This window comes from Myxocyprinus asiaticus, chromosome 36 (genome assembly GCF_019703515.2).
Source record: "Myxocyprinus asiaticus isolate MX2 ecotype Aquarium Trade chromosome 36, UBuf_Myxa_2, whole genome shotgun sequence".
In the NCBI taxonomy this organism is placed as follows: domain Eukaryota; kingdom Metazoa; phylum Chordata; class Actinopteri; order Cypriniformes; family Catostomidae; genus Myxocyprinus; species Myxocyprinus asiaticus.
The window spans coordinates 34,463,370-34,486,056 of NC_059379.1; the positions used below are offsets into that span (position 1 = coordinate 34,463,370).

At 38.3% G+C, this 22,687-nt stretch overlaps 1 protein-coding gene across 1 annotated transcript in view; it reads left to right on the top strand.

Annotated features, from left to right (window-relative positions):
• LOC127426735 (protein bicaudal C homolog 1-like) overlaps positions 1–22,687 on the top strand; it is a 159,269-nt gene that overhangs the window by 121,439 nt on the left and 15,143 nt on the right. The window contains exons 8-14 of the mRNA XM_051673721.1: positions 1,644–1,895; positions 4,069–4,200; positions 12,599–12,809; positions 16,031–16,189; positions 16,643–16,821; positions 16,938–17,079; positions 20,367–20,520. Of these exons, the coding sequence (XP_051529681.1) occupies positions 1,644–1,895; positions 4,069–4,200; positions 12,599–12,809; positions 16,031–16,189; positions 16,643–16,821; positions 16,938–17,079; positions 20,367–20,520 (1,229 nt within the window). The remainder of the gene's footprint in view (positions 1–1,643; positions 1,896–4,068; positions 4,201–12,598; positions 12,810–16,030; positions 16,190–16,642; positions 16,822–16,937; positions 17,080–20,366; positions 20,521–22,687) is intronic.

Here is a 22,687-nt window from a genome sequence, read left to right on the forward strand (position 1 = left end):
TTGGCAGTTCATGGGTGAGGTTGGCTTTATTAAAATCTCCCAGAATAATAATAAGTGAGTCCGGGTATTGTTGTTCCGTGTCTGTGATCTAATCAGCAGCTGTTGCAGTGCTGTGTTCACACACACATGTGGAGGAATATAAACACTCACCAGAATAAACAAGGAAAACTACTGTGGCGAGTAGAAAGGCCTACAATTGATAAAGAGCGCTTCCAAATTAGGACAGCACATCTTCTTTAACGTCGTTACATCTGTACACCAACGTTCATTGATGTAAATGCATGTTCCACTGTCTCTCGTTTTCCCCGTTTACTCTGCAATGCGATCTGCTCAGAACAGCCGAAAGCCTGGCAGATGTAACATGCTGTCCGGAATGGCTTCACTCAGCCAGGTTTCTGTGAAGCACAATGCAGCAGAGTTTGAAAAGTCCTTGTTTGTACAGGTGAGGAGATTTTATCCATTTTGTTAGGAAGAGAGCGGAGATTCACTCGATGAATACTCGGCAGCACTGTTCGAAAGCTGTGCTCACTTCCCTCACCTGATGGAAGATATTCATCAGAATATCTTTGTTTGTGTTCCGGATAAGGAAATATGTCATTTGAGTTTAACACGACATAAGGGTGAGTAAATGGTGATTTCTCAGTGCCTGAAGTGGTGTTTGCCACTGGCGGTGAGCTGTTCATGCTTTGTGAATTGCTGCCGGCATTGTGGTTTAGACAGAGGTTCTAGTGTGGGATAAGAGCCCATAGCTTGTTCTCGTTCCCAAGGAGAATCCTCTTCCAGCCCTGGTCTTGAGGAAGGGTCTTGGCCTGGAGCTGTCCTGCTGGCTGCTGGCTATGCATACCATACCAAATGTGCTGAGAGTCAGAATGGGGAGTCCCATGCCAAAACCGCCTACAGATGCAGCCAGAACAGAGCCCCAAAAGAGCCCCTCTATTTTTCCTCACTTTATAGTGCGCTGAAAGCAAGGCTTCAATTTAGGCCATTCTCAGGGTCATATGTGCCAGATGGAAAAACAAGATTATCAAAACATTGTTATTTACTAAAACACGCTCCATTAGCATTGACAAGCACCAGCCATGTTGGCAGATCATAACCAGGGTCGTTAAGACCAGTGGTTTTCAATTAGTGGGTCATGACTCAAAAATGGGTCACTCACTGGTTTGTTCTGATTGGGTCACAAACAGTAGCGAAAAGCAATAGTAAAAGCAAATAATAAAATGCAACTCCCCATATAATTGTTAGGTTAGGTTAGGTTAGGTTAGGTTAATTGTGGAAAATAAATAGGTTCATCAACTTTTAAATGAGAGGAAAAAGCGCTTCCTATACAATATATTTTGTTGTTGACTCCAAAGCTGGATGTCCAAACAAACTTAATGTTATTTTGGTGCAAATTCATTTGTCACTTGGTAAAAGCTAGCCAAATTAGATGTTTAGTGAGGTGAATTATTCCAATATTTTATTTTAAGGATACTTTTGTTTACTTTAGTAGAAATAACAATTTTGGCACTTTGATGAATCACTCGCAACATGATGTCCAATGTAAAATCTGTGTCCTGAAGTAAAACTAGTTGAAAACCAATGGTTTAGACTGATATGAGTTTGAAGAAGAGGTAATTGAGGTTTTTGTGGACTTGTTGCAGAGGGGTACGGCCGTATTACTGGAGCACCTCACGGGCAACCTGGCCAGTGCCATCACTGTCAGCACGCAGCTGGACATCGCACCCCAGCACCACCTCTTCATGATGGGCCGCAACGGCAGCAACATCAAACACATCATGCAGCGCACAGGTGCTCAGGTCCACTTCCCAGACCCCAACTGCCCGCAGAAGAAATCCACCGTCTATGTGCAGGGAACCATTGACTCCGTGTGCCTGGCCCGCCAGTACCTGATGGTGACTGATTTCTTTGTCCTGTATTTCTGTGTTTAGTCGGGTTGGGAACCAAGTTTTAAGAACCAAGAACCATTTTTTTATTTTTTATATTGGGATTCTTTTTTTATTGAATTATTATTAAAGTATTATTTTCTTGACTTTTGGTTCCATTAATGAGTCTTGAACATGCATTTTTCTGTTGATGTGGGTGGAACACTGTACTAAAATATTATGCAGTGCTTCCTGCAGTGCTATTCAACAGCAGCACACAGAACACACAGCGCAACCAGTGTAATGCGGTTCCCAAAGGAATGACTCATATGAGCCAGTTCATCAGTGTAGTGTGGTTTCTGAACGAATTACTCTTAGAAGACAGTTCTTTTATCTATAGCACGAAACATACAGCAAGACCAGTGTAGTCTGATTCCTAAATGAATGACTCTTATGAACCAAATCTTTTGAGTCTACAGCGGAAAACAAACAGCGCAGCCAGTGTAATGTGGTTCTCAAAAAATGACTCTTATGAGCCAGTTCTTTTAAATTTATTGCGTAAAACATACTGCACGACTAGTGTAGTCTGATTCCCAAATTAATGACTCTTATGAGCCGGTTCTTTTAAATCTACAGTGTGAAACATACAGCGAAGCCAGTGTAATGTGATTCCTGAACGAATTACTTTTATGAGCTGGTACTTCTGAATCTACATCGTGAAACATACAGTGCAACCAGTGTAGTTCGGTTTCCGAACGAATTACTCTTATGAGTCAGTTCTTTTGAATCAATAGCACAAAACATACAGCACAACGAGTGTAGTTTGATTCTCTAATGAATGACTCTTATGAGCCGGTTCTTTTGAATCACAGTACGAAACAGACAGCTTGACCAGTGAAATGCGGTTCCCTAACAAATTACTCTTATGAGTCAGTTCTTTTGAATCTACAGTGCTAAACATACAGCGCCACTAGTGTAGTCTGATTCTCGAACGAATAACTCTTATGAGCCTGATCTTTTGAGTCTACAGCATGAAACACAGCGCAACCAGCGCAATGTGGTTCCCGAACAAATTACTGTCATGAGCCGGATCTTTTGAGTCTACAGAACTAGCAGTGTAATGCGGTTCCCCGAACGAATGACTAGAGTGCACTAGCGTAGTGGTTGGTTGCCAGGGCGTTGCTATGCAGTTGTTAGGGTGTTCTGAGCTTTTTTTTTTAAACATATTGCCTCAACAACCTCAAAACCATCTCAACAAGCCGTACAATTTAAGGTATCGTTCATGTCCGAAACACAAATTGTGCGAGTTACATGCTGAAGTTTTATATTGAGGGTTAGGGATTTGAGTTCACCCAAAACACCCTAGCAACCATCCAATAACACCCTAGAAACCACTCAGAACACCTTAACAATTCCTGGAAAAGTTGTCAGGATATCTCCTTTATCGTAATGTTGAGTAATGTAGGGAAGAGCTACACCACTCTTCACATTTTCATCACAAAATCTAGCTCCTCACATTATTCCCCTCAAGCCACTAGTCTCAATGTTTGGTGGTCCTCTTCAAATTAACAGTCCCCAACCAACACAGAAGAAAATAAAGTTGAGAAGGCCGGGGGGACCAGAAGTAGCATAAAAACAATATCCTTTTTGAGGAACACACAAGTTGAGAGCATTCCCTTGGTGAAAGAAAGCAAAATAAGCTCTCCACAATTCTGCAGTCTTCGCTAAGAGACAAAGATTGCCCTGTGTGTCCCCACAAGACAACCCAGTCCTTTAGACTTTATTCAACTTAGTGGCTTAGAATAATTTATTCACACAAGCTTTCTGGCTCAATTTAGATCTATTAGGGACATTTTTAGCATTCGCAATTAAGACTGTCATGGCAGAATTCTACTGCACTAACTACCATCTAGAACTTTGGCGTATTTAGCAGTTTCCTTGCTGTCTGCTGAGTTAGCTGTGTCAAGAGAGGAAAAAGGGGGTCAAGGCCCAGTAAATGAAAGCCTTGCGCCTGCAGTACCTGCTGCTGTTTTCTTTTCAATGTGAGAAGGAGGTGATGGATCACTGGTGAATAACTGGAGCTTTGCTGCTTTAGGACCAAAGCCAGCAAAGTCCTTGAAACACTTAAAGCTTGACTGAATGAATGATTTAAAATGGTGTAGAAAAACTTGGTCTTATTTTTTCTTGCTTGTGTTTTCTGCAGGGCTGTCTGCCACTGGTGCTGATGTTTGACATCAAAGAGGACATTGAGGTAGAACTGCAGTGCATCAGTTCTCTGATGGAACAGCTTGATGTGTTCATTAGTGTCAAACCAAAACCCAAACAACCAAGCAAGGTTTGTGCAGATAATGTCACAAATTAATTCAAAGACCAAGAAGTTAAATGACCCCTTTGTCTTACAGTACATATTGGGTGAATACAGGTACCTTAAGCTGAATAACTACAATATTCAATTACTAAAATCAAGTTCCAGTATTGAGAAGTTGTTAACTAAGAGTAGTGACGCCACCAACTTAACTACATTTTTTCAATATATCAGCTATTTTCACAGTAGTGTTGCTTTTCCAGTAACGAGCTACACTTTCCAACAGTGTAGTGTTACAAAACGCTGTAGTGGTACATTTATCACATTGTACTGCAAACGCAGCAATAGAGCCGAGGGAGTAATCAATGCACTCACCTAAACCGTCCTCTATCTCTCATGTAGCGTTGGGAAAACTAAATCATTTAAGTGGATCGGTTCTTGTTAGTGATCCAGTTAAAATAAACAATGCCCTTATATTTAGACTGATCTCATATTTTAGACTCCACCAGCTGAAAAGGGGGCTTAAACCTCACTCCCGTGGGATCTTTTGTCATGGGGAGATCAAAATCAAATAAAATAAAATCCCTTTATTGTCACTCAACCATATACACAAGTGCAACAGTGGGTGAAAGTCTTGGGTGCGGTTCCAAGAAACATTAAACATCTGATTTACATATAACACAGTATAAACATCTGTTACACAACACAATATACACCTAATAATATACAATATACAGTATACACAAAATAAGAAGACTGTATACAAAATAATAATAATAATATACAATATACAGTATACACAAAATAAGAAGACTCTACACAATAAAAATACACTGTACACCCCCCCCCCATTCAGCTGTCGGTTGATAGTCAGTTGCCAGCGTGTTATTAGAGAAGTATAAAATGTGAGTCCAGTCTGAAGCTAATAAAGTGCGGTGCTGATATATGTATCGTGATCGACCAAGAGTATAATAGTCTGATTGCTTGGGGGAAGAAGATGTCATGAAGTTGGCTGGTGCAGGTCCTGATGCTGCGATACCGCCTGTCTGATGGTAGCATGCTGAGTCTCCCAAGCTTACGCCACTGTTTGACCAACAGCTGATAGCGGAAGGCACGAGGACGAGAGTGATGATGAAGAGGACGACGAGATGCTAGATTGCCTTCTCCGAAATGAGCCGGACGATGACAAGGATGAAGCTATTTTGTCCTCGGGCCAAGTGTCCAAGCCGGTGAGTGCTCAAAGCAGCAATTTGCCGTCGGCAGTGGTGGACTGTGATTTGGTGGAGGTGTGTAAGCTTGCCGCAGCTAAGCTTAACATCACTTGGCCAATGACTCCTGGGCACCCAGGAGTTAAACTAGATATTTATGTTGGAAAAAAGGCTCCCTTCTCACCTTCCTCCAGCTAAACAGTTGCTTCACGCTTTGCCAGTGTGTGTAGCTGAAATGAAACGTTCGTGGGAAGCCCTTCTTGCCCCATCAAGGGTTATTCATCGCTTGATGTCAGTGATATGGAAGAGCTTGGGCTCTCTAACCCACCTACGGTGGAACAGTCAGTGGCTCTCCACCTGCATCTGAACAGGCGAACCACTCTCTCTTCTGCCAGCCCCTCCCCTCCCGGTAAAATGGAATGCTTCACCGCTTCCATTTACCAAAAGATATACTGTATAAATCAATGGTACTGTCTGTAAGGGCACTAAACGCAACTTCACCATTTATGGCCTATTATTGGAGGAGCAGGGCACTCAACTGGATTCTGGCAATCCTAATTCGGTAGTTTGGAAGGAGATTTTTAATATAACAGACCTTAATTTGCGCACCTCAAAAGCAGCGGCCCAACAATGGCTCTCAGGGTTGTGGGAGAGAGCTCCCTCTGGCTAAATCTTTAAAGCCTCGGGAAAGAGAGAAATTTGATTTTCTCGACACTCCGTTCGATTCAAAGTATATGTTCGGCCCAGCGGTTGCGGCAATGTGACAGAGATGTGACCTTCAAAAGAAAGAATGGGATGCCATTGATGTCTGTCTGCCACGTAAATGGACTCCGCGTCCTCCTGCCCTTTCGCAATCTGCTCCCCTGCTTCAGAACAGGAGATTCGTGAATGCGGCTGGGACTGTAAAACCACAGAGCGCTGAGCAGAAGGCTTGTCCTCCCGCTGTCCAAACCGTGGGGAAAACAGTCATTCGCAGCAGCGGCCATGAAATCTAGGTCTGCTCACCCTTCTAACAAAAAGAAGAGGGACACCTAGAATTCAGTCTCTGCAGGAGAGGGACGGTCAGCACTCGGTCAGAAACCGAGGATATGGATTTCGGGCAAAAATGTGGTTCAAAAGTGTGTTCGGGCAGATCGGTAAACGGCCTCTGGACACCCCAGATTTGCAACCTTCATATAAATCTTCTGGAACTGATACCGGTGTTTCTAGCACTGAAACATTTCCTGCAGTTCTTACGAGTATGTCATGTCCTGGTCAGGACAGACAAAACTACAGTGGTGGTGTACATCTATTGCCGGGGGGACACATTTATTACAACTACACAATTTAGCATGCAAGCTAATTGTTTGGGGCAGCACACATTTCAGCTCACTAAGAATGACTCATGTCCTGGGGGTACTAAATGTAGGAGCAGACTCCTCTCAAGAGGCAATCTGTTATATGGAGAATGGACACTTCACCCACAAGTGGTCAGCCAGATTTGGGAGAGGTACGAAAGGGCCACTGTAGATCTTTTCGCCTCGCAAACTAACGCACATTATCCACTGTTTTCTCTCTCAAGGACAAAAATGCACCTTTGGGTGTGGATGCACTAGATCACCCATGGCCGGACATGATGCTATATGCATTCCTACCTCTGAGTCTAATTTTTTGCACCCTAAGCAGGGCAAGAGAAGGCAGATTTTCTCTCCTTGCAGTAGCTCCTCGTTGGCCGGGGAGTTGGGCTTTGCCACATACTTTTATCAGATTTTACCGGCTGGATGTAACTGCACCATGCAGTTCTTGATGTCGGTAATTTGGAGAAATGAGAGGTTATCTTTCATTATTTCGGTGGCTTTGGAAAGCATGCAATACGGGAGTTGGCCATATCTTTCCCATAGTGAGATACCAAGCGAATTTTTGAAAGAGAACATTAGGTTACTTACGTAAACCCGGTTCTCTGAAAACAGAGTGAGGTACATCACCAAGCTTCCCATCTTGCATTACATGGGGGAAGAGCGTGCTTCTGAATGCCGTTTTAGGGCTTCACGGCAGTTTATATAGGAAGGGGTTGGGCTCCTTATTATAGCTGTGATTGGTCTGCCCTTCAGACAGAGGGGATTTAATTGGTGCTTACCTTATCTATCATGCCTTTGGCATTTCCCATAGTGAGATACCTCACTCTGTTTACAGAGAACCGGGGTTACATGAATAACCTAACGTTACAATCTCAAGTTACCTTTACTTATTGTGAGGTGGGGGATTTTGGCTAGTGAAAATGCTGAGAGACTAGTGACCTTGGAAACTACTAGCCACAGTGGCCGGAGAGCCAAAAAGGTAATTTCAAACCACGATGAGGATATTATAAAAAAATCTAAAATAAGTAAATACAGAAACACTCTTGTTGTGAAACAAAGCGGAGCCGGAGCTGCCATTCCGCTTAAGCAAAACTTGCATGTCAGAACGTCTTTAAAGAGAAAAACCCAGGTGTTATATCTTTAATGCATCCTTTATTAAAGTTAAAAAATAAGGAAGCAGGTAATGTAAATTTGTACAATCTCTGAAACTGGCATTTCTCTGTGCGGTCAGCGCCGCCTCTATGAGTCGCATGAGGTGAGTGGGAGAGATTGAAACTGCACCCGGCTGATGCACACTCTGGTGTAGGGACGCTCATCCCTCACGTGTGAGCTTGCTGAAGCTATACACACTGATCAGCCACAACATTAAAACCACTGACAGGTGAAGTGAATAACATTTATTATCTAGTTACAATGGCACCTGTCAAGGGGTGGGATATATTAGCAAGTGAACAGTCAGTTCTTGAAATTCATGTGTTGGAAGCAGGAAAAGTGGGCAAGCATAAGGATCTGAGTGACTTTGACAAGGGCCAAATTGTGATGGCTAGATGACTGGTTCGGAGCATCTCCAAAACAGCAGGTCTTGTGGGGTGTTCCAGGTATGCAGTGGTTAGTACCTACCAAAAGTGGTCCAAGGAAGGACAACTGGTGAACCGGCGACAGGGTCATGGGCGCCCAAGGCTCATTGATGCGCTTGGGGAGCGAAAGGTAGCTCGTCTGGTCCGATCCCACAGAAGAGCTACTGTAGCACAAATTGCTGAAAAACTTAATGCTAGCCTTGATAGAAAGGTGTCAGAACACACAGTGCATCGCAGCTTGCTGCGTATGTGGCTGCGTAGCCGTAGATCGGTCAGAGTGCCCATGCTGACCCCGTACACTGCCAAAAGCACATACAATGGGCAAGTGAGCATCAGAACTGGACCATGGAGCAATAAAAGAAGGTGGCCTGGTCTGATAATTCAAGTTTTCTTTTAGATCATGTGGACGGCCTGTTTCGTGTGCGTCCTTTACCTGGGGAAGAGACGGCAGCAGGATGCATTATGGGAAGAAGGCAGGCCGGCGGAGGCAGTGTGTTCTGCTGGGAAACCTTGGGTCCTGGCATACATGTGGATATTACTTTGACACGTACCACCTACCTAAAGATTGTTGCAGACCACGTACACCCCTTCATGGCAGCGGTATTCCCTGATAGCAGTGGCCTCTTTCAGCAGGATAATGCACCCTGCCACACTGCAAAATTTGTTCAGGAATGGTTTGAGGAACATGACAAAGAGTTCAAGGTGTTGACTTGGCCTCCAAATTCCCCAGATCTCAATTCGATTGAGCATCTATGGGATGTGCTGGACCAACAAGTCCGATCCATGGAGGCCCCACCTCGCAACTTACAGGACTTAAAGGATCTACTGCTAACATTGTGGTGCCAGATACCACAGGTCACCTTCAGAGGTCTTGTGGAGTCCATGCCTCATCGGGTCAGAACTGTTTTGGTGGCACAAGGGGACCTTCACAATATTAGGCAGGTAGTTTTAATGTTGTGGCTGATCAGTTTATGTGTCACTGTGTGTTTCTTATCATAAAGAAAATCAGAGATACGCAGCTCTATTAATAAGAGAGAGTTTGTTTTTTGTGAGTTAAAGATGGATCAGAGTGAACAAAAAGGTGAGAGAGGGTAGTCTTTGCCCATTTTACACTGCAACAAAATATGTTTTTGATTTGCTTTTGTTTTGGCTTGTTTTCCAATATAGGTATCTAAAACTCTAAATATCTGTATATTTACTTTAGGAGCTATACTGCAGAAGAAGAATTTGTTATCTGAGAATGTTGAATATAATATTAAATATTTAAATATTTTAAAATATCTAAAATTCCTTAAAACAACATACATTTACCTAAGAAGCAACATAAAAGATATTTAGACTATTTAGATATATTTTGACATTTCTGCACTGTCAGAAGTATGAACAAGTGAAAAAATACACTTATATACAAAGACACTTATATTCAAGGTTCATTCTCTGAAAGTAAGTCTAAATATCTTATATGTTGCTTTTCAAGTAAATTATTATTCGATTATTCGATATTTTTAAATGGAAAACAAGACAAAACATTTGATAACAATGGAATTTTTTTGTGGTGAATTTTGTACTGAATTAAACTTAAAGGGATATTTCACCCACAAATGAAAATTCTCTCATCATATACTCACCCTCATGCCATCCCAGTTTTCTATGACTTTCTTTCATCTGCTGAACAAAAATGAAGATTTTTTAAATAATATTTCAGCTCTGTAGCTACATACAATACAAGTAAATGGGTGCCAAAATTTTGAAGCTCCAAAATCCACAAAAGGGCAACAAAAGTAATCCAGACAACTCTGGTGGTTAAATCTATATCTTCTGAACTGATATTATAGGGTGAGAAACAAGTAAATATTTAAGTCATTTTTCCTTCACTTTAACTTTCTCCTAATTCTGTTTTTGGTGATTTACATTCTTCATGCATATCACCCCCTACTGGTAAGGAAGGAGAATCTATGATAAAAAAAATGACTTAAATATTGATCTGTTTCTCACCCACACCTATCACACCTATCATCATGTCTGAACACATAGATTAAACCACTGGAGTCTTATGGATTACTTTTATGCTCCCTTTATGTGGATTTTGGAGCTTCAAACTCTTGGCACCCATTTACTTGCATTGTATGAACCTACAGAGCTGAAATATTCTTCTAAAAATCATTATTTGTGTTCTTCAGAAGAAAGAAAGTCATACACATCAGGGATGCCAGGAGGGTGAGTAAATCATGAGATAATTTTCATTTTTGGGTAAACTATCCCTTTAATAAAGTTTTTTTTTTCTATTCCTTTTTTTTCAGTGTATGTCATTTAGAGGTATTTTTAAAAGATGATTTTGTCCTCTTTATTTTTAGTAAGCACGTTTAATATAACCTTTTAAGTCAGGGCACAAACTGAATAGTCGATTAAGAGCTAATGAATAATTGTGGCAATAATCGCCCGAATAGTCGAATAATCGTTAGATTAGTCGATTATCAGAGTAATAATTTTTTTGCAGCCCTAAAGTGAAACTAACTACATTTTTAAAGTAGTAGCTTGACTGTAGTTTAACTACGTTACGAGTAACTTGTAGCTTGGGAAGCTACAGTTTCAAAGTGGAGCTTCCCCAACACTGTTAAGTTTGTCCTAATCTAGTATGGGATGACATTAATTTAGCCATTTGGATGATATTTTTAAAACAATGCCAATGGTAAATGATCAGAAAGTGTCCCTCTTTACCTGTATTTACCCGATGACACATAGTGGGGTCCAAAAGTCTGAGACCACATCAAAAATCACATCAAAAAGATTATATATTTTTTTATTATTATTATTTTATTACAACTTGGAAATAAAGTAGTAGGATTTTGACCAATTTAGAAAAAAGAAGAATTATGATGTAATATTAATACAAAATATATATGTGTCTGTACTATTTCTATGTCACAAATCAAATGTAAGTAAATTTTTACACCTTTGTGTAGATTTCCTTTCTTCCACTGAAGCAGACAAAATACTCTTTGAAACATTCTCAAATCATGCTGGGGATAACATGGACCATCAGGTCTTGAGCAAACTTGTGGAGTCCACGGCAGCTTGAGTGCATGCAATCACGAAAGCAAAAGGGGGACGCACCAAATTCTAAGAAATTCTGAAATTCATGGAACTCTAATTGTTACGCAGATAATGAATTTGTAATGAAAAGATGTATTAAATTATAAAATAATGCAAAATAGATGTCTCATACTTTCAGACCCCACTGTATATATTACATTTTAAGACTTCTCAAATACTCCCATCGTGCATTAAGGTCTCGTAAAGTAATGAATGGAACATATAGGATTTGTGGGTGGGTTACTGCCGGGATATGGAAACTAGAAAAAATTAACAGTATTCATGTTCACATCTTTGGTAATGGTCAAGGGTGAAATCCTAGCCTATGTTTTAGGCTGAATGGCAGCACTGTAAATGATGTTTCTTAGCATAAACCACATAATTTTCCATGTCAGTGATTTGTCTGTTGATGCCACTGTATAAACCAGCTTCTCTTCTTTCACTCTTCTAATAGTTCTCCTCACCAGAAGTCTTAAGGTGTGGTGTCATATCTTTTATATATGTATGTTAAAGAATAGTTTGGCTAGCAATTGACTAAGAAATTTGAGTACATACCGAATTACATCCTCAAAAATCCTCCACTCAGATTCATTTCAGTTGAGAGACTTCACCATAAATACTGCTGGCAGTTCTTTACAGCGTCAAGCCTGTACTTTATGACTTCAAATAAACGTATTTTCCAACAAAATAAGCGCATTATATCCAACATAACTGACAATTACTCTGTGTTCATTGAATCTGCAAGCTAGAGTTTAAAATGCCATAAGGAAATATCCAATTTCAAGAAAGAAAGAAGCGTTTGAGACTTTTTTATTTTTTATTTTTCTTCTCTTTCCACTGGATCCAGACTGTTTTGTAATTTTGTAAACAAAAATAGAAAAATTTGCATTACATGTACTATAATATACATAATATACTTATGTACAATAATATATACTTAATAGTCATGTAATGAGTGGGAAAATACAGTCAGTTGGTCCCTTCTGGATACAAGAACGACCTGCTTCATGTCGGGATCCCGTTTTGTGATAATTACCAGCAGTCCGTACATTATCCCTTACATTTGTATTCGCTTTAAGATTTTAACTGTGTCATATGGTACAGTAAACAAGAATCAGGTCTCACATTGTGTCTAGAATAATATAGCACCTACTAGTGGAGGATAGCTGATTTCTAAAGTCTCACCTAAATGTCTCTTTCTCTGGGCTGTCAGTCAGTGATAGTGAAGAGTGTGGAGAGGAATGCTCTGAACATGTATGAGGCCAGGCGTTATCTGCTGGGTTTGGAGAGCAGTGGTGTATTCGTCTCCACCAGCATCACCAGCAGCTGCAGCAGCAGCCCTCCGTCTGTTCCTGCCTCTGCTCTCGGCTGCCCGGTTGGGCTCGACATACTGGCCTCTGCCGGCCTCTGCCTCACAAGCCTGGGTAAGGCAAAAGTCAATTTATATTCTGGTCATTAGAAAAGTATGTTTACTTCACAAATCTGTGTGGAAAATTGCATACATAAGATTGTTTTCATTGCCATAATCATTACATTTTTCTAGACTAAAACTGGATTACACTGTACAGTATTCAAAAGGATGAATCTTAACGAAAATTGAAGTACAGTTTGAATTTAGAAAACTATCACTAAAATTAGATAAATAGGTCACCCAATAAATTTAAAAAATCGGTCATAATTAGATGATCACGAGAAGAAAAAAAAAAAGAAGGAAGGTCACGATCAGCTCGCTGTCCAAGTTGTCTGTGCACTGATGTTGGCTGAAAAACAAAAGAGACGGGAAAAAAATAGAATATGGCAGAAACAATAGGTTGGGAAGACATGAGAAGCAAGATCTTTCTCTTTTGCAAAAAGAGTAAAACATAGTGCCCAGACCATTTATTTATTTGTTAGGAATTCTTTATTTTTATTACACTAAAACACCATTATGATCAAATTGTGGCATTCCATTCCTGTACATAAAGATGCATGTTAAGATGTGATTGGCTGGAGCAGATCGCCTTTATCGCTGCATCGCTCACAATACAAAACTATGTGGCCATAATATCAAACATGCTTGAAAATATTGCAGCATCTGTGACAGCTGAAGACCGACTCAGATCACGTCGCTGAACTCCTCATGCTTAACGAGCAAACATAGCGAGCACTGATTTGTCTGTGATCTGGACCTCAAAAAAATCTATCTGTGACAGGAAAATCCTACCATAAATCATGTAGTGAGGGCAAGGCTTTATGCAGAACACTTATGGAATAACCTGGTCTGTCTTTTCAGTACAATCGGTTTTACCGATTAAACTGTGCCGATAGTTGCTTTTTGGAACTATCGGTTATCAGCAACAGGGGCGGGTAAAAAATTACATAAAATTGAATTTTCAATTCATCCTATCAGCTGTTGTAGCCAAGTACATTCAAAATGTTTAATGAAATAAAAATCTAGTTAAAGATAATTGTTTTCCAGTTGTTTTCCAGTTTTTCCACAATACATTGATAAAAAAAAGCAATATTTACTTACATATATTTTTAAAACACACTTTTTTGTGTGTAAAACCTACTACTTCACTGAATAACATTTTGGAATTCAGTTGTTATTTATTATTATTATAACCCAACAATGATTTATTGTTGTCCAGTTTGTCATTATAATATGATACAGTATTATTATTATTACTTTGAGGATTTTTTGTATACAATAGTAATATATTTCTGTCTTATTTACTTTACTTTCACCTGTATCTTATATTCTGAGTCTGCAGTGTATTGTTCAACACATTGCAAAAGGTTGGGGTTTTTTTGTAAGTATCGTAGACAACATTCGTAACAGTATTGTAACAGTAAACATAGGCCTACAAGACACGGCGGCCCCTCAACACACTTGAGAAGAAGGGGAAAAAAAAAACATTGCCATTTATCAAGCGCTGAAACTTTGCTTGGTGCAGAATAATCTGGAATAATGTTAAACATTGTAACAGTCGCCTCTTTGCAACCTGAACTTGTTCCGAATGTTAAATCTTTGTGACACATGTGCTAAAAACAATATAGACGCAGCGCAACAAATGAAACAGAACGCAGGTGTCTTGATGTGCATTTTTGAAACCTGAAGTTCTTATTAACTTGACACAGTGTCAAAACATGTTCCGGTCCTGCGTAAGACACTGGAGAAACAGTGAGACACAGTGCAGCAGTCATGGACGTTCGTCCAACATGTGTTTACATAGGAAAGCAATGAAAAAACAGAGCAGACGCACACATAACATATTCGGTGTGAACAGCCCCTAACTCCTCTGTTCGCACATGTCTGTGAGTGAGAGCACGTGGGCGAAACAAGTTCGGAAGGCCTCTATAGTTTTTTATAAATTACAAACCCGAACTCAAAGAAAAACTGACCCAAACCCGCCAGACCTCTAACGTGAACCGTTCTGAGAGTGCTGACAACATCGTATTTGCGTGTGTACCCAGAACAACATGTCACTCAAGCGGTTTTTGCTGAGCTTTCCTACCTCCGACGTCCGGGGCCCCACGCAATTGCGTGGTTTGCGTGGTGGTTAAAACCACTAATGATCGGCAAAGATCTATGGCCACCGCTGGAGGATTCTACAGTTAAAACGGCTTGGTTCTGCAGTATTACAGCGGCCTTTAGAGGTGAAATAAAAACAATCGCTGACACCTCGTGCGGATTTGCTATATATAAACCTGTCATCATTGGCAATATTCATCCATATTTTGGCTATTTTTATTAGATAATCAAGTGTTTTAGCGAGTGTATTAAAGTGAGGACATGCAAAGAAAATAGCCTGCAGTTTTTTATTGGGATATTGGTTGGACAATAAACTGCATCTGGGATTTTATTTGTTTCGGACTCTTGGGTCATAGTAAGGTAAAACGTAGATTTTTTTTTAACATTCTATAAATCAATGTTAAAAATTATCGGCCGATTAATCGGTTATTAGCCTTTTCCACCACCTTAGTTATCGGTATCGGCAAAACCTACCAACGGTCGACCTCTAGTTGATAGTGACTCACTTTAAATGTTAAAACATGTTCTTTAAATCACAAAAGTAGTCCATGCGATTTGTGAGTCAGATTCCAAGTCTTCTGAAGGCATACGATAGGTTTAAAGATCACAACCTGAATTGAACTGCTAATTTGCATCTTTGCATGGTCCCTCTCACACTTATTATATTATTATTAACTTATTATAGTACAATAGTAATGCATTTCTCATAGCTGCTTGTCTCTGAACAAACTGCCTTTAGAGAGCAGAAATTTCTACTTTGCATCTCTTGCAATGTATCCATGTGCTGTTTTATGCTTGCGAAGTTTTGATAGTAAATCCAAAGTGTCAACTACTTTAATAACACATTGAAAGTGACGTCGAGTTGTTACCTATTTAAAGTAGTAAACAGCTGCTGCTAGTGCACATGGTGGTACTGTACTCACATTGATGCTGCAAACGTACAGTACCGTGGTTTTTAATCAAAAGTCCAATGTGAAAAGAGACATGCAGGGACAAGGGTGGAATCAAACTCTGATTTGGATCAAGCAACTGAAAGCTTGCTTGAAGCAAGAAAACCAACAAGTATTCAGTATATGGCTTGTTTTGACTGTGTGTGGATGGTTAATATTTGGTTGTGTGTCTGACCTGCAGGTCTTCTGGGACCTACAACAGCCTCCATGACCGGACCCTCCACCAACTCCCTCCTGAACGCCCTTAACAGCTCCATCAGCCCGTTACAGACACCCACCTCTGGAACACCCAGCCCCACTCTCTGGTCCACCTCACTGGCCAGCCCACCCAGCACTCCAGGTAGAGAACTGAATAGAGCAGACTGTCCTCCACAAACACACACACACACAATCTGAAAAAAAAAAAAAAAAAAATAGTATCTTTAAATTATATTTTACATATTATGAATTCAGAATAAATGTATAAAATATGTAATTAAACTTAACGAGAAGTATAAACTTAGTAAACAAATGGCATAAGTTAAACAATTCAGTTACTACATTTGCTCTGGCATTATTTCTACCAATTTATATTTAGCAAAGTTTAGTATATTTAACTAAATCTAATTTAAACAAATTGTTTAGATCTTATTTTTGCCATATATTTATTTTGTATAATACATAAACATATATTTATTTATTAATATTGTACAGTATATGTTTATGCTGACAATATATGTTATTTATATTGTAATGACTTTGAAATAGTTTTTATCTACTGTATGTGTTCTTCCACCCAATTTTTTTTTATCAGGATTCTCATCGCCCCTAATGATTCATCCAGCCACCCAGGCCACTTTAACCAGCATCTTGCTGTCAGGGGTGCCAGGCTACACCCAAAACACCCCGTCCCCTCCACCTGGTCTCGCCCCCATAGACGCCCAACTCAATGGAGTATCAGACTGCAGTAAGGTGTCCCCCCTCAGTAGCAAAGTGAGCAAGCCTTCATCATAGTGAAGTAACATACAGTCAAAAGCTGTCATGAATATCTACTGTATTTAGTGTCCTTTGATTTCTTTGACCAGAATATTGTATATGTGTGTTTGTAGCAGTCCAGCTCCATGTACAGCAGAATGTCAGCAGCGTCTCTGGCTGATACAGTTCTGACTGCAGCTCATGGTGACTCTGTGCAGGAAGCCAGCTCTCACTGCCCTTCAGAACCGCTGTCCAGCAAGTCCAGCCAAGACCAAGGTCCATATAACCCACAGATCCTCTGTGACCCTATTACATCTGGTACTATTATCTGTTTCGGGGATGATCAGATCAAAAGTGTGTGTGTGTGTGTATATATATATATATATATATATATATATATATATATATATATATATATATATATATATACATAGTTTTGATATTTTTTTTCTGACAGAGTGACAGTTTGCATGGTAAGACCCTTTCAAAAAGGTTGTGTCTTTAAATTCATCCTCTTTAAACCACTGCCGATGCAGGCATACTAATGCAGACAGGGGTCTTTGGCCATTGTGTCACATTTCAGGCATTTTTCAGCATCCTGTCATGAGTTTTAAGCTGAGTTTTAAAGATGTCGTGACAAGTTAAAAATAGTATAAAATGTTGGGAGACATCTGCGCTATTTTCCATAGCTTTGCTAGCTGTGTTTAAATGCAAGAAAGTTTCTTATGTAAGTCCTAAGACATTTGCGTCAGGTGAACCCAAAACCAGCGGAATTATACAGGGCTTCCTTAAGACCGTTTAGTCAACTAGTCAGCGATATGCAATTTTGCGCATCCGTAGTGTAGAAAAGTCCATAACGTTTTGTGATCAGATCACACAAACCACATTCGGAGGAAGCTAGAAACGCTTGTGACCACAAGGCAGTTGTAGTCTAAACGCTAATGTGATCTAAAGCATCCTGGGCCAATTTGCAAGGACTGCCTACTCACCTGTCAATCATTCATTGCACTAAAAAGTTTAAACTTTGCAGGTTACGTGCGTCTTTAAAAGAACACAACCATCTAATTAAAAAAAATTGAAAAGTTCATATATACATAAACGTGACTTCCCGGAACATCTTCAGTATTCCTGATTTAAGCTTGACTAAAATAATAATGAACATTTCGCTCATATTTCCAGTGAGATTGAAGTTCATAAGTATATTTGGATGCAACAATGTGCCTTTTTTTGTTTTGCGTTTTATCAAGATGCAGCAATACTAATAAGTGAAAGCATGTTGTGTGTACTCTACACCAGGGATTTTCAAACTTCTACATGCCAAGGACTCCCGAATATGATGTTATCCTTGCGAGGGACCCCTTTCTAAAATATAAAAGCAGCTATATTTTGTATGTATAAAGACGCAATTTTACTTTGTGAGAAAAATAGCGTGATATCATTAATCTAACATGTTAGCGGAATTAAATAATTGGCTTTTACATGTATGTTGTCATTGTACTACAGCCAAAAGATGTAGATGTGAATATTATCTGTAAAATATTATCTCCAAAAGATACAGTTGTGTATCTTTTTTTCTTAACTTATTTTCACTCTTGATATTTGTATGTAAACCTGATGAGAAAAATGTTCTGTTCGATTCAAATGTTCTTGTATAGCGCTTTTACAATAAATAATTTTCCAAAGCAGCTTTACAGAGAATATAGCTTTAAGAACCCCAGTTCTTTAAATATTTTTTATCACATACATATCTAAAATCTATAAAACTATGGCTGTCAATAGAATAAAATTATCATGATTAATCTCATGATATCCAGCCAGTCTTTAGAAAGCAGAATGAAACAGTAACAATGTCAAATTAGTTAATCCAAAAAAAATTCTACATTTAAATTCCTTTTTTTTTTTTTCATGGACCCCCTAGAACCCCCCTGTGGACCCCCAGTTTGAAAACCAATGCACTACACTACACTGAGAAAAAAATGAAAAAAATATTTTAAAAAATGGGCTTCAGAAACAGAATGAGATTTATTGCCAAGTATGCTTACACATACAAGAAATTTGTCTTGGTGACAGAAGCTTCCAGTGCACAAACAATACAACACAATACAAAGATAAAAAAAATTGAATAAAAATAAGTGAAAAGAAAAATACAGTATATATAAAAAAATACAAAATAAGACAAAAGATAACGTATGTACCAGTACAAATATGTTATTTGCAGATATACAGGTATGTGCAAGGGAATGTAACATGCAGAAGAACAGAATATGATAAATAAATTTAAATAGAGTGAGCTGGATATTGCACATGTTTATTGTGATTATTATATATATGGGATAAATTCTAAATTAACTGGTCACAAATATTATTTAACATGACTGAATCAACCTGAATACATGTATTTTAAAGTTTAGATCAGGTAGAAAAAGCTCCTTAAGGGAACAGTTGTATGTATTTACAACAGGGTTCCCCAATTTGTTTTCACCAAGGGCCAAATTCTGTCAACAATACAAAGTCAAGGGCCATGGCCGTCAATGAAATGATAAATTATTTGTGCTGCTGCTATTATTATTATTATTATTATTATTATTATTATTATTATTATTTCTATTGTTGTTTTTATTATTAAAAGAGTCATACATAAATATTCATATTTTTTTATTAGTTCTTTTTCTCAGTATCAGTAGCCTGTTTTATTTATTCAAACCATTATGAACATTTTGTTTGTATACAGATACACAAAACTACACAACTTTGTCTGCTGAAAAAATTTATTTTTTCATTTTTATTTTTTATGCACTCTGTGTATAGACCTTTCATCGGAAGTTTGTCTCACATAATCGTCACAGATTTGTTGTGAACAGGCCTTTAGTGCGGGCCAAACATTTGTTTCTCGTGGGCCACCTATTGAGGAACCTTGATTTATAGTGTATGTAGTATGTAGGCACGAAATCAGAGACCCTCCCCTCAAAGTTTAATCACAAGTCCTCACAGGAGATGCATTTGAGGTAAACAGGGATCTGTCCTGTAAGGAAATACAGTTATACACTGTAAATAGACCAGTATGAACAATGATGACCTTTCAATAATGAAAGATTTTTTTATGCTGCCCTTAATACGAGCTTAATGCAACCAGTGACATTCACTGCAGCATTATGGCAACCATTTGATTTGTACTTGCAGCCACTCCTTGACCTTCAGTGGATTGCAAATGAGAATTTATTGACTTTGGCTAGTGTAATTACGGATAAATATAAACTCTTCCAAATGGTTATACCATTCTTTTCCTGCTCTTTGAACGGGGCATTTGTGCAAGGTTTCCGTGCTCCGCCATTGTTGCAGTTGAAGGTGTTTGAATTGGCCATACATCCATTTAGTCAGGAGACATGTGTTTTTACTACCGGATTAGATTAAGTAAATTAGATCTTGTTATTCCTTAAAAGCACTGAAGGTAAATCGTGTGTTAGATTATTTGATAGTGAATACTACTTCAAACTACTCTACTAAAAAATTTAATATGGGGGCATGAGGAAAGAATAACGCTGTAGCATGTATGTGTGTTTCAGGCTCGGATACGTTTGTGGAGGTGGGCATGCCACGTAGCCCCTCTCACTCGGGGAACAGTAATGAACTGAAGCAGATGTTGGCATCTTGTAAGACGACCTCAGGAAAGAGACAAGCTCTGGAGCTGTTGCAGGGCACCAAGAACTCTCTCCTACAGTATGAACACACACCTGAACACACATAATCACTCAACATCAGGATTGTGCACCATTTGGAATTGAATTGAAAATGCCTTAAATTACTGAATTTGAATAGAAATTGAGGTAATAATCATTCAGGACTTTAATTAAAATGGAATGAAATTCATAAAAATTCATAGAACTGCAGTAAGTCTAGTTTTAAAAATGCATTTCATTGCTCACTATGAATCAGCCATAAGTATGTTATCATACACACAACATAGTTTGTATTTTCAGAAACATGACACCTACTAATCATTGTTAAAATTGAATGCCACCTCTACAAATGTGTATTTAATTTATGTACTGTATATTTAATTATTAACTAAATTAAAGTCATTATAATATAAACTTAATAACATTTATTAAATCAAATTTTATTTTAAGATTTAAAGACAATTACTGTCAGATGTCAAATCTGTCTCTCTCCCTCTTTTAACCAGCTTATTGCATTCAAAATCTGCATAAACCTTTTGCATTAGCCGGTCAATTTTGACCTGGTTGAATTTAAGCTAATAAGCAGTGCTGGGTAGATAACTTCTGAATTATAATCAGGTACTGATTACAAATTACATGACAAAAATTGCAATCAGTGACGTAATCTCGCAGATTACATTTTTGGGGTAATCTAATCCGATTACTTTTGGATTACTTCCAACCTAACTCTTTTATTTGCGTTTATGTTCGAGTTTAACAGGCATTTCTTATGGGAGTTTATAGAAATATGGACAGGTTTACGGGGTGCGTTGCACAAACTTGGTCATGCAATTTCGCCATTTTACAAATGCCATCCATGTGTGGTAAGAGATCAGACCAGTTATATTTAAGAATGAACATCACAAAAATGGCCTCAAAGTTATTACTAAAGCAAAAGTTAATTTTTTTACATTTTTGAAGCTGAGTACAAAAGCAAAATCTAAAACTAATTTTATGGTGCTAATGCAATTGGTTTACATTGTGAATATGAAATGATGTGTATTTGGGCATTTTGAGGACAAAACACTTCCAAACACACAGCTAATGATGAGTATCAGGTCTGTGTGCAATTTCACAAACCTCCCCCTCCCGCTGTCATTCTCTTCTGAAAACACTCGAAGAGTTACCAAACGTATATTGTAGGTAGACTGATCTTGAGTGAAAAATGTAAAAGGTGAAATGTAAAAATTACAGTGATCAATACATTATGAACAATCGAATGCCTAAATAACATGTAATCAAGTAATCCATAAAAAGTAACTGTAGTCTGATTGAGTATTTTAAAATGTAATTTAATCCAATTACAAGTACTTGATTTTCATAAACTGATTATGTAATCCAGATTACATGTAATCTGTTACTACCCAGCACTGCTTATAAACCATTCATAACCTGATTGTTTTCATCTAAAACCATATTGTAAGTCATTTATAACTTCTTAACTGTTCATACATGTAAAAAGATTGATATTTTTGGCATATTAACTGACAAATATAAAAGTTATTATTTAATATGCCATTTTTTATAGAAATAATAACATTTAGAAATTCTTTGATATTTCAAAATATACATTAACTACAGCAAAATCAGTGTGATACATGTGAGGACATATTTTATCAACATTTATGTGAAATTTTATTTAAATATAATATAAAGTGTTTATTAACATCTAATGTGAGAATTACTTGTAATTTTAATGGATTTCCTATTACTCATACTGCTCATTATAACTTAGTGTCCAAAATTTATGAAATCAACATATTCTTTTTCAAATAAACAGCATTAATACTTCTTCACTATGTTTAAGCACAATCTATTTTATTTACTCTCATGACTGTCGAATGTTATTGCATGTGTCTGCTGCAAGCATGTTCATTATCAGATGGCTGCAGAGTAAAATGTGGACAATTTCGTCTTTCAAGCCCTATTTAGACTAATATGTGCATGATCTTTTGTTCTTTCTACACCCCTTTTAGGCAGCAGTTCTTTTAATTAAGTTTATTTGTTATGTTTTTTTTACATCTGTCATGTCTGTTTTGTTCAGGAATGTGTGTGTGTGTGTCTGTGTGTGACTGTATGTGTGTGTGTGTGTGTGTGTGTGTGTGTGTGTGTGTACATGTTTGTATACAAGATTCAGTTCCAGTGAGAGACAAAAAAAAAAAAAGTGT